The sequence below is a fragment of the Podarcis melisellensis genome, assembly GCF_964234715.1.
Source record: "Podarcis melisellensis genome assembly, chromosome: 7".
NCBI lineage: Eukaryota > Metazoa > Chordata > Lepidosauria > Squamata > Lacertidae > Podarcis > Podarcis melisellensis.
In genome coordinates, this window is record NC_138539.1 from 84,442,892 (window position 1) to 84,454,978 (window position 12,087).

General features: G+C 45.8%; 1 protein-coding gene and 1 long non-coding RNA gene across 6 annotated transcripts in view; one reads left to right on the top strand and one right to left on the bottom strand.

Moving 5' to 3' along the window:
* Positions 1–12,087, top strand: part of AKAP11 (A-kinase anchoring protein 11) — a 41,269-nt gene that overhangs the window by 19,427 nt on the left and 9,755 nt on the right. For 3 of the 5 annotated variants that reach the window (XM_081917695.1, XM_081917697.1, XM_081917696.1), the window contains one exon: positions 5,415–5,570. The exons of the other annotated variants lie outside the window; for them this stretch is intronic. In XM_081917695.1, the coding sequence (XP_081773821.1) occupies positions 5,415–5,570 (156 nt within the window). The remainder of the gene's footprint in view (positions 1–5,414; positions 5,571–12,087) is intronic. 5 annotated transcript variants of the gene reach the window in all.
* LOC309373620 lies at positions 1,392–5,408 on the bottom strand. Its single transcript, XR_014170101.1, has 2 exons — positions 1,667–5,408; positions 1,392–1,624 (listed from the first exon to the last, which is right to left on the bottom strand). It is a non-coding gene; the product is annotated as an uncharacterized lncRNA (long non-coding RNA).

Consider the following 12,087-nt stretch of genomic DNA (forward strand, 5'->3'; position numbering starts at 1 on the left):
TCAATCCTCCCCACTCTCTTCTGGGAGCTTCCCCTTCCCCCAGGTTCCCACCTTAGTGTGTATCTTCATTAATCCACAATAGGAAACTTCAATAAATAAAGCATAAATATAGATAAAATTGATAGAGAGAAAACAAAAATCAAAGATCATAGAAAAGGAAGAAAAAAAGAGAAATAAAGAAGAAGAAAAAAAAGGATCTTTCGATTCTCTGTTTGCCAATTATGTATATGACAATTGTTCAAGGTATTCAGAGTATGCTTTCCAAGTAATCTCTAGTCGTTTTAGTGTCCAGCTTTCTCTCAGTCTGCTAGGTGTTGTTTTCTCAGTCTTCACTCCCAGGCACCTCAAGTCCATGTTTCTTTACTCAAAAAGTCCAAATGTAACTCTTCAATTATAATTGTCATTAAGTGTCCAGAATAGCCCTTCTCCAGTCCAGTATGATTGATTTCTCCCCATGGGTTCTGACACATTTTTATAGTGTAGTAGTCCATGCTTATTTGCTCGTTATGTCTTCATTCATTTGTACTCAGTTCTCTATATTCCAGTACCATTTCCTGCTGTCCAAGCTTCATCCTGGTTTAAAGAAAAAAGAAAAAGCCTCCACACACACACACACTTCAATTCTGGCAAAAGAAATGCAAGTAGGCAACGAGAGATGCTTAAAAACAATTTGAGGAGCATGTTGCTGAAACATAAAGGTCAACAGCAAAAGGTTATTTAAATACATTACTAGCAGAAGACCAGCTGGTTAGGCGATTGGCTCTTAGGATGACAGGAGTACCTTGGGTGTGCTAACAGAGGATAAGGAGTTTGCAGAGAAGAGAAATGAATTGTTTGCATCTGTCTTCACAGTGGAAGATATGATGTAGATCTCTGTGCCTGAACTGATTTCCTTAGGTGAAGAGTCTGAAGAACTGATGCATACAGTGGTGACAAAAAAGTTATAGACTTTATAGACAAAATAAAAATGACAAATTGATGAATCCAGATAGCATCCACCCAAGAGTTCTTCAATAACTCAAATGGGAAATTGCTGATTGTCTAGGAAAAATACATAACTTCTTCCTAAAACCAGTACCTGAAGACTGGGACGTAACACATTATTTAATTTTTAAAGGGGGGATTCAGGGGATATCCTGGAAATTACAGGCCAGTTAGCTTAACATCTGTTCCAGGAAAAGTAGTGGAAAGCATCTCCGAAGATAAAAATAAGAAGCATGTAGAAGAAACGTGCTATGAGAGGTCTTTTGAGAGTGTCAACAAAGCATACAGATAGAGATGATTTTACTGACGTTATGTATGCCATATAAACTGTCACAGAGTAAGAGGAGAGGTCTTCTTGTGGATCAGGAACTCATTAGTTATTGTTATTATTATTATTATTGGGGGGGGGGGTTATATACTGCTTTTCTGCCAAGGCACCCAAGACAGTTTGCAATTTAAACACTTAAGCAATAAGAATATATAATCCAAAGAGAGACAGTCTTCTCATGTCAACAGTTGTGTGGTTCCTGAGCTGGGCACCATTGTGTCAGGACATTGAGGTCTTCAGCATCCTCCAGGGAAGGTGGGGGTGGGTAGGCATGGAGAGAGCTGCCACTACAGTTCTCTTGGTTCATTGGAGCTGATGTCATTTGTGCTCCCTGACCTGGACTCATCATCAGACCAAAGGCCCATCTAGTCCAGCATCTTGTTCCCACAGTGAGCTACCAGATGCCTCTGGGAAACCCACAGCACTCTTCCACTCACATTCCTCAACATGATACCTTTGTTCCTGTCATTCTGTGACTTGGGCTCGGAACCAGAGGAGACTCAGTCTGCAACGGATCCTTTGCCTCAGGCATCACCTGAACCAAGTCTGGGGCCTGATCCTGAAGAGTCCCAGTCTGCACAGGTTCCCCTGCAACAAACACCAGCTGGCCGAGACAGAGGCCTGAGCCTGCCCTGGCTCCAGATGCAGGGATTACCTCGTTGCCTTCAGCTGGGCCATCGCTTACAGCTGCTCAACTACCGGTTTGGTCAGGGGAGGCTGAGGTGGCCCCTGGGTCTAGTAACCCACTAACGTCTCCTGAGCTGCGGAGACTAAGGTCTGAGAGAAGGAGAGACCTGAGTACTTGCAGGAGGAGTGCTCGCCTTCAGACGAAAAAGGGAGGTGAGTCGCCAGGGGATCAGGACCGGCTGCTACCCCGACAAAGATAAAAGGCTGTCGGGCCCCGCCCCAGGTTGCGGGAGCAACATTGCTGTATGCTAGATCCTGCCTGAGATCCTGTACCTGTCCTTGCCTGGTTTCCTGCCTCGTGTCCTGCCTTGGCCCTGTTGGACTGACTCCTAGCGGAACCTTCGGATTCTGGACCAGTCCTGGACCACGTTGCATGGGTTACCCCCGGGCCCAGCACACATTCCTCCTACAAGACTCACTGCTCTGTATCAAGATACAGAAGGGTTACAGTGAGTCAAGAAACAGGAAGCAGAGAGTAGGAATGAATGAACAGTTCTCAGTATGGAGGAAAGTAGAAAGTGAAGTTCTAAAATCAATGAATCAATGAGAAGGGAGTCCAAGATGGATGGGAGTTTCTTACAGGTGAAATAAAGACTTCAGTGCAGACAATTTCAAGAAGAAAGAAAAGTGGAAGGCATCTACAGAAGCCAGGATGACTGCATAAGGATCTTACAGATAAGCTGAGATTTAAGAAGGGTATGTATAGGAAATGGAAGAGATGGGAAATCATGAAGGAGGATAATACATGAATAGCCAACAGTTACAAAGGTGAATATCAGGCGGGCTAAAGCTCAGAATGAGCTCAGTCTTGCAAGAGAGGTTAAAAATAATTTTAAAAGGTTTGTTTGGCTATGTTCAAATCAAGAGGAAGAACAAGCACATAGTAGGTCCTCTGTGTAGAAGATGGAGAAATGCTACTAGGTGACAGAGGGAAGGCAGAACTGCTCAACACCTACTTTGCCTCTTGACTTCACTCAATAGGAAAGCAGTGCCCAGTGCAAGGAGGGACCTGCAGCCCAAGATAGGAATAGAGGGGGGGGGGGTAAGAGAACACTCAGCTTCTTTAAACAAATTCAGATCTTCAGGGCCTGATGAGCTGCACCCAAAAGTACTAAAGGAGCTTGCAGATGTAATCTCAGAGCCTCTGTCTATAATATTTGAGTATTCTTGGAGAACAGGTGAGCTCCTTGCAGACTGGAGGTAGGCAAATGTCCTCATCTTCAAAAAGGAGAAAAAAGAAGACCCAGTTAACTCCCGACTGGTGAGCTTGACATCAATACCAGAAAAGATAATAGAACAGATAATTCAACAGTCTGTGAGCACTTAGAAAAGGATGCTGTGATTACTAAAACCAAGCATGAGTTTCTTAAAAACAAGTCACACCAAACAAATCTCATTTCTATTTTCTTTGTTTATTGAGTTACAAGCTTGGTGGATCAGGGGATCCATATGCTGTGGATATAGTGTAACTTGATTTAAGTAAGACTTTCAACAAATTCCCCATGATATTCTAACAAGGAAGCTGGTAAAACGTGGGCTAGACAAGGCAACTGTTAGGTGGATTTGTAGCTGGTTGACTGACCCGAACCCAAAGAATACTCACTAATGGTTCCTCGTCCTCCTGGAAAAACATTACAAGTGGGGTGCTGCAAGGTTCAGCCTGGGCCCATTATTGTTCATTTTCTTTATAAATGATTTGGACAAAGCTATTGATGGGATGCTTATCAAATTTGCAGATGACACCAAACTGGGAGGGGTAGCTAATGCCTCAGAAGACTGAATTGGGATACAAGGTGACCATAACTGATTGGACGAACTGGGCTCAAACTAACAAAATAAATCTCAATAGGTCCTGCATTTAGGCAGGAAGAACCAACTGTGCAAATATAAGATGTGGGGCACCATCTGATTCTATGAATCATAGAATTGTAGAGTTGGAAGGGATCCTGAGGGTCATCTAGTCCAGTCCCCTGCAATGCAGGAATCTCACCTAAATCATCCCTTGCAGATGGTCACCTAATCTCTATTTTAAAACCCCCAAGAAAGGACAGTCCACAACCTTCCAAGGGAGTCTTTTCCATTGTCAAATAGCTCTTACTATCAGAAAGTTCTTCCTGATGTTTAGTCAGAATCTCTTTTCTTGTAACTTGAAGCCATTGGTTTGATTCTAACCCTCTGGAGCAGGAGAAAACAAGCTTGCTCCATCTTCTATGTGGCAGCCCTTTAGATATTGGAAGATGGTTGTTGTATCTCCACTCAATCTCCTCTTCTCCAGGCTAAACATAACCCACTCCTTCAACCATTCCTCAGAAGGTTTGGTTTCCAGACCCTTGATCATCTTGGTTACCCTCCTCTGCACACACATTCTGGCTTGTCAATATTCTTCTTGAATTATGGTACCCAGAACAGGACTCCAGGTGGGGATTGACCAAGGCAGAATAGAGTGGTATGATTACTTCTCTTGATCTGGACACTAGACCTAGAATCATAGAATTGTAGAGTTGGAAGGGACCAAGGACATCATCTAGTCCAACCCCGTGCAATGCAGGAATCTTTTTGCTTCTGTGGATATAGCCTAGAATAGCATTATGTTTTTTTGTTGCTGCCATCACACTGTTATGTCTATGATTGTTTGGATCATGAATGCAGATTCCAAAGACATGGCGTTGCAGAACTGTGGGCAGCTCACTCCGAAGCAATATGGGAGCTGAAAGTGTCTGCTCAGGCTAAACTCCTAACTGAACAAGCTTGCAGGGGCCACAGAGGGAGCAGAGAGGGAAAAGACAAATTCAGGGCAGGGCTGGCTGTTGGTCCTCTTTTCTGAGAAAGTGTCATGTTCAGAGTAGCAGTTTAAAACTAGAAGAACCAAACGAGCATTTTGAAACTCTAGTTGGCAGAAGATGCTTTGTTAGGCAACTATTCAGTGTTACAGTCTGATCCTGTGCATTCTAAATGAGAAGCAAGTCTCGCTGAATTTAATGGAGCTTGCTCTGTGTAAATATGCATAGGATTGCAGATGAGGAAGAATAATGTGATGAAGAGTCAAAGTTTATAGTCAAGTTTTTAGAATGGATGGCAGCTCAAGCTGCATTTGTAATAGGAATGGAGCAGATTTCCCCCTCCCTTTTTAATGCCTACCTTTCCTACTATTTTCTACCAACTGAAGGTAGTTGATTTAGGTCTTGATTCATTTTTTAAGCAGTTGGCAGGGAAAAGTTTGTCAAGGAGCTCCTTGCTCAGAGGAAAAAAGGTCTCCTGCAGCTTTATTTGTGAGGCCCCAGCATCACATTATCTTAATCAGCACATCCACATTCCCCCAGTGGGCAACAGTAGGGGGCGGCAAGAAGCCAAACTGGGAGTGCCATGGAACTATATGCAACACAATAGTGATCCTATCATTTTAATCTTTATCTAGCTCTGTGGGAAAAGAAGGGTTTAATTCTGCTGAATCCATAGTCAGCCAGCAGATGAGTCTCAGCACTGGTGATGACAGCACTGGCAGCTGGTCCAACCTGAGTTTTGAAGATGAGCATCCTGATGAGAATAGCAGCTTTCTCCACCTCAGTGATAGGTAACTAAAATACCTTTTGTACATGCTCACAGCCTTAATGATACGGTTTATCCTTCAGCCCTGCATTTCTTTTAAAGTTTCAATTTTTACTTGAATTCAGCTTTGGGAAAATATTATTTTCAATAGTCAAAAAGTTAAAACACAAGTAATAAACCAATGAAACTTTAAACACCATTATGTAAAAAGAAATCTTAAATCAAGCAATTCTTGCCCTTGGGAGCTACTACGGTAATCTTGGTGTTATAAGGGGAAATTAACCTTACATTAAAATTTCACACATGGTTAATTAATACAAGTGTGACTTCTGAAAATTCCTCAAAATATTATTTGTATGGGATGTGACTCGGTCAGAGTTAAACATTGTAAATAATGTAATGTATGGCTTAATTAATATGTGCCTGTGCAGGAGCAAAACATAAACTCACTGCAAGAATCTCAATGCAGATCAAACGAGGCAATGGAGACTTCTTGTTGACTGGAGTGGTAGAACTACTGTGATACGAAGAGATCTACATGACACCATTGTTTTAATTCCATTTCTTCATCTATTTCCCCATCATTTCTCTATGCTATCAGTGGAAAACTCAGCCAGTTTTCTTCAGCCTGTAACTTTGGCATTTTCCATCCTGACATTTAGTTGCCCATCCTCAACATCCGACTTCCCAAATATCAGATGAATCATTCTGTAGGCATTTTAAAGGGTACTAATTTTACAAGCAACTTTTAGAAAGAGAACACATCTTTAGTAGAAGTTCCAGCTGCATTTCTCCTACTTGTAACTCCTGTTGGCTTGGCATTTCTAGGCAGGGGTGCCCTTACAATATTTTCTGGGCCCTGCATGCTATATGTGGATTGGGGCCCCCGTTTCCTTTGTAGTCAATGACAAAGTTAGATACAATTTGCATATTCAGTTTGCATCCTCTTTGTGGCTGGGGTGGAGGCCCCAAAATATATTGGGCAAAACACAAGTAATACTACTACTACTACTAATTTATTTATATGCCACCCATCTGGTTAGGTTGCCCCAGCTACTCTGGGTGGCTTCCAACAATTTATTAAACCACAGTTTTAGAACTAAGGTGTCTGACAGACCGAATGTAAACAGATGAAGCTTTCCCCACAATTGTATTTCCATATAATCAAAGGCTTAACCTGCATTTCTGCCTAGCACACTGCTGTTAAAGACACATTCCCCCCACAATGCAACTCTTAAACCATGGAAAAACTCCATCTGCTGTAAAGCAGTTACCTTACAGAAAGTCTTTCCTTGGGCTGTCAATATTGTGTTCTAGGGATGGGGAACAGCCCTCCTGGTGCTGCTGGGGTTCTTCAGCCCAAACCAGCAGGGTCAGGGATTCGTGGTGATGGGAGTTGTAGCCCAGGAAGATCTGCAGGGCCACAACTCGGTGGAAGAACGCTTGTGGTAGGTACTTCAGATGGGATGAAGATTTTGCGCAGCCCAGGTTCAGATGCCCCTGCTGGATAAATTCAGTTGCAAACTGCTAAAGCAAGCAGGGTATTCTAAGGCGGTGGTTCTCAACTGGTGGTCTGTGTAACCCACCTGGGCGGGGGAAGCTCTGTGGCACCATTCACATAACAAAAACTACCATAGCGAGAACAACATTTTCAAAAGCAGGCATTCCATGGCTTAGCTGTTGAAAAATGGAGTCTGCAGTACTTAGGTACTTGGGAACCACTGTTCTAGGGGCATCTTTTGTATTTCATAACATTTATTTATTTAAGGTATTTATTATGTCACTTTTCAGGCAGGCGACACTGAGCAGTTTACAAAAGATGGTTACAAGCAGTGTGGGTTTTTTAAACGTTGCAATACATTTCAAATGCAGGCGTATGTTAAAGCAAAAGCTGGAACTCCTGCTTCTCTGCTCCCCGCAGGGCAATATGGTTTTTCAGAAGTGTGTGCAGTGGCAACTGGCAACTGCTGGGAACTAGATAGTGGCAACTCAGCAAAGTTTTTTTCTCAGAGAGTGAGATGATCCTTCAGGGGATGGCAGTTGAGGGAGGGAGCGAGGAGGCTAAAATACTGAATTTTTGCATTGCTGTAACATGCCCTGAGACCTTCTGGTGAAGGATGGGTAGGAAATTTTCTAAATCAGAATAACAACAACTCTTAATATTATCATCAGCACATAACAAACAATAACGCCCATTCTCTTGAGCAGTGTTTCCCAACCGGTGTTCCGCGGCACACCAGTGTGCCGTGAGACCTTGCCTGGTGTGCCGCGGGAGGGAGGCGGGAGAGGGAACTCCCCCCGCGCGCAAGGCTTGCGGGCGGCAGCCTGCAGCGCGGAGCGCGGGGCACCCTTTGGAAGACGCCCCGTGCTTCGCGCAGCTGTCCGCAAGCCTTGGGCGCCTGGGGGAACTCCCCCCCCGGCGCGCAAGGCTTGCGGGCGGCAGCCTGCAGCGCGGAGCGCGGGGCGCCCTTTGGAGGAGGCTGCGGAGGGTGGCACGGAGCTGCCTGCGCTCCAGGGCTTCTTGCAGCTCCGCGCCACCCCCCCGGATCCCGGCGCGAAGCCGCGCGGGGCTGCGGAGGGTGGTGCGGAGCTGCCTGTGCTCCAGGGCTTCTTGCAGCTCCGCGCCACCCCCCGGATCCCGGCGCGAAGCCGCGCGGGGCTCCGGAGGGTGGCGCGGAGCTACCTGGGCTCCAGGGCTTCCTGCAGCTCTGCACCACCCTCTGGATCCTGGCGCGAAGCCGCGCGGGGCTCCGGAGGGTGGTGCGAAGCTGCCTGCGCTCCAGGGCTTCTTGCAGCTCCGTGCCACCCCCCGGATCCCGGCGCGAAGCCGCGCGGGGCTGCGGAGGGTGGTGCGGAGCTGCCTGCACTCCAGGGCTTCTTGCAGCTCCGCGCCACCCCCCGGATCCCGGCGCGAAGCCGCGTGGGGCTCCGGAGGGTGGCGCGGAGCTACCTGGGCTCCAGGGCTTCCTGCAGCTCTGCACCACCCTCTGGATCCTGGCGCGAAGCCGCGCGGGGCTCCGGAGGGTGGTGCGAAGCTGCCTGCGCTCCAGGGCTTCTTGCAGCTCCGCGCCACCCCCCGGATCCCAGCGCGAAGCCGCACGGGGCTCTGGAGGGTAGCGCAGAGCTGCCTGCATCCCGAAGCCTGGTGCGCGCTGAAGAGCGCCCCCGGGCTTCACGCACCTCTCCGCAAGCCTGGGGAGACCAGTGTGGCTCCCTAGGCTTGCGGATATCAGGCTGTTCTGGGGGCTGGGGTCGGGGGAAGCTTGGGCTTCCCCCGCGCCTGCCCCGTGCCTGGGGAGGGGAAAATTTTTTTTTTCTTTATTCTCCCCCCAAAAAATTAGGTGCGTCTTATGGGGCGGTGCGTCCTATGGGGCGAAAAATATGGTAGTCAATATAGGCACAGAGTTAAATTTTTAAACATTTTCTAATGGTGGTGTGCCTCGAGATTTTTTTCATGAAACAAGTGTGCCTTTGCCCAAAAAAGGTTGGGAAACACTGCTCTTGAGCACAAAACGGATTTAAGCCTTTGATATCAATATACCAATTGGTTTATACCAGCAGTGACAACACAACCCAGGAATCCCCCTATTTTTCTCCATGGCGAGTTTGCGTGGGGGGGGGAGCAATCACTTCTCCCCCATTTTGCTGCTGTAATCATTTCCCTAACAAGTCAAGAGGCTGGATGACAACATTGGGCTGCACCACAGAGTTTTCATATATATCTTTTTCTCAGCTCCCCCTGCCCCCCACTTTAGTATTGTTGCTGAGGGTTGCTCAGTCACAATGCCCCCCTCTTTATGCAATATGGATATAGTAATCACGGGCTTTATTTGCATTGTAGGGTAATTTATTTTCCTCCCATGAAAATAAACCTGAGTTAGACCATGAACTCCTCCTGTCTGTGCTGCTACTCTTTGCCTTTGGCTTGGTGCGCAACTACCCAGTCACAGCTACACTAAAGTCCTGGATTTCTCAATTATTTTCCCAGAACACTATTGCAAGATGAAAGAGCAGCTTCAAAATGAATCAGACAGTCCTTTCTTCATTGTCTGGAGAAGGAACTTCCTGGGTTATTTTGAAGCTATTTGCTGTCCTTTCCTGGTGCTTGTGTGACTAAATCAGGGACAGCTCTGATTTCACATTTTGGCTAAAAACACGTGGAAAGTGGGAAAAGGCTCATTTCTCACAAAGCAAGTAACTAGAATAGTGCCTGCACATTAACAGCTCATAATAAGCTCTCTTTGGAGTATACAAACATAAAATTAAACCATCTATTAAATATACACTCGAAAGAACAAACAAACCTGACCAGTGAAGGATAAAGAGTTCTTGTGGGTTCGTTATCTGTGAGTGACAGTTTTCATAACCAAGTGTGACCATTCACATATGAGCTGGTGCTAAGGATGACTTAGATCAGTGTTTCTCAAGCTTTTTAAACCTCCCACACACCCCTTCAAACCTGGCTCCTGTAATTATTTTATTTGAATTTTTAATTGGATTGAAAGTTTGTGACTTATTTTTTTCTTACACTATCCATATTTTTTTAAAAAACAACAACAATACTCCCATCCTGCCTGAGATCTTCATATGCCCCCTGGTTGAGAAACACTGATTTAGATTCTGTAAAGAAACATTGTCAACAGTAGATACCTGGCATACAACTTGATGTTGATATAGTGCTCATGAAGTTTTTCCATGCAAGCTCAAGCAGTATGGACTGATGGAGACTCCGGTAGAGAGTGGGATGATGAAATGTGTCTCTAAAGACAAATGATACAGCATCTGATATAGCAGATCTGAGTCTAATCAGTTCCTAGATAGGAGACTGCCTGGGAGCCTGGAGTTCTTTAATTCTACTTACTACTAAATGACACCAGCTTTACTGCGGAGTCTAATATAATTTCTGAACACTTACACTTGGGCCACAAGATACATTTCTGGCCGTCTTTTCACTTTCTGTACGTTGTTTGGACTGTTTGGATTGATTGGTTTGTGGACTGATGGCCTCTGAAAGTTGGACGTCTCTTGTTGAGGAGATGAACTAGATTCATAACTGGGCTCAGGAACAGATAGGTAGCCGTGTTGGTCTGCCATAAAGGTAAAGGTAAAGGTACCCCTGCCCGTATGGGCCAGTCTTGCCAGACTCTGGGGTTGTGCGCCCATCTCACTCAAGAGGCCAGGGGCCAGCGCTGTCCGAAGACACTTCCGGGTCACGTGGCCAGCGTGACATCGCTGCTCTGGCGAGCCAGAGCCGCACACGGAAACGCCGTTTACCTTCCCGCTAGAAAGCGGTCCCTATTTATCTACTTGCACCCGAGGGTGCTTTCGAACTGCTAGGTTGGCAGGCGCTGGGACCGAACAGCGGGAGCGCACCCCGCCACGGGGATTCGAACCGCCGACCTTTCGATCGGCAAGCCCTAGGCGCTGAGGCTTTAACCCACAGCGCCACCCGCGTCCCTTGGTCTGCCATAGTAAAAAAAAAAAAAAATCCTTCCAGTAGCACCTTAAAGACCAACTAAGTCAGTTCTTGGTATGAGCTTTCGTGTGCATGCACACTTCTTCAGATACACTGAAACAGAAGTTTCCAGACCCTTCTATATAGTGAGAAGGTGGGGAGGGGTATTACTCAGAAGGGTAATCACAGCTAGTCAACAGGCTCATCACAGCTATCTGCCAATCACCCATTCCCACCACCCTTCTGAGTAATACCCCTCCCCACCTTCTCACTATATAGAAGGGTCTGGAAACTTCTGTTTCAGTGTATCTGAAGAAGTGTGCATGCACACGAAAGCTCATACCAAGAACTGACTTAGTTGGTCTTTAAGGTGCTACTGGAAGGAATTTTTTTTTGTTTGGGCTCAGGAAGGCATTCAGCCTGCGATTCTGTGCTCCTCTGCCTTCCTTCCCGTGCTTAGATTAATGGCTTTCTGATTTGATCCAACCATAGTTTGACATTATGTCTGACCTAACAAACTATTGTTTCCATGAGTCAAGTCCTCCAAACCAGGATTTCAAATCACAGTTGGATCTTGTTTTGCAATCTCTGATTGGACAACTCACTCAGACCAGTTTGCTGCTTTAAAGGCAATGGCAAACTGGTTTGATCAAACAAGTAAGTTAACCATTTAAACTGTAAGGGGAGGAATAAGGAAGGGGAAACTCATGAGCACTTGACTTCTGATTACAGTTACAAGGTTCCTGCCTATGTACAGCATAAAGTGGAGAGTGAATCTTCATCTGCTATTTAGATTTGTAATTATCCATAAGGATTTACTAATTGTTTGACCGACAATGCCTTCCATCTGAGAATCGGCTTTTAATTTTGTTAGCAATTCCCCCCTTCCAAGATTCTTTAGAAATGGTTGATGTTTTATATGCAGGAAATTGACATTGTGTGAGAGACTTTAATGCCATTGGCTGGAATCCAAAGAGCTCTGTTGGACACACTGTGGCCTTGGGCATGCCCAGCAGAGTTTTGGGTTGGTTGCCCTTGAACAAGCGACATACATCCTTCATTCCACCTGCAAGAAACACAAGTCAAA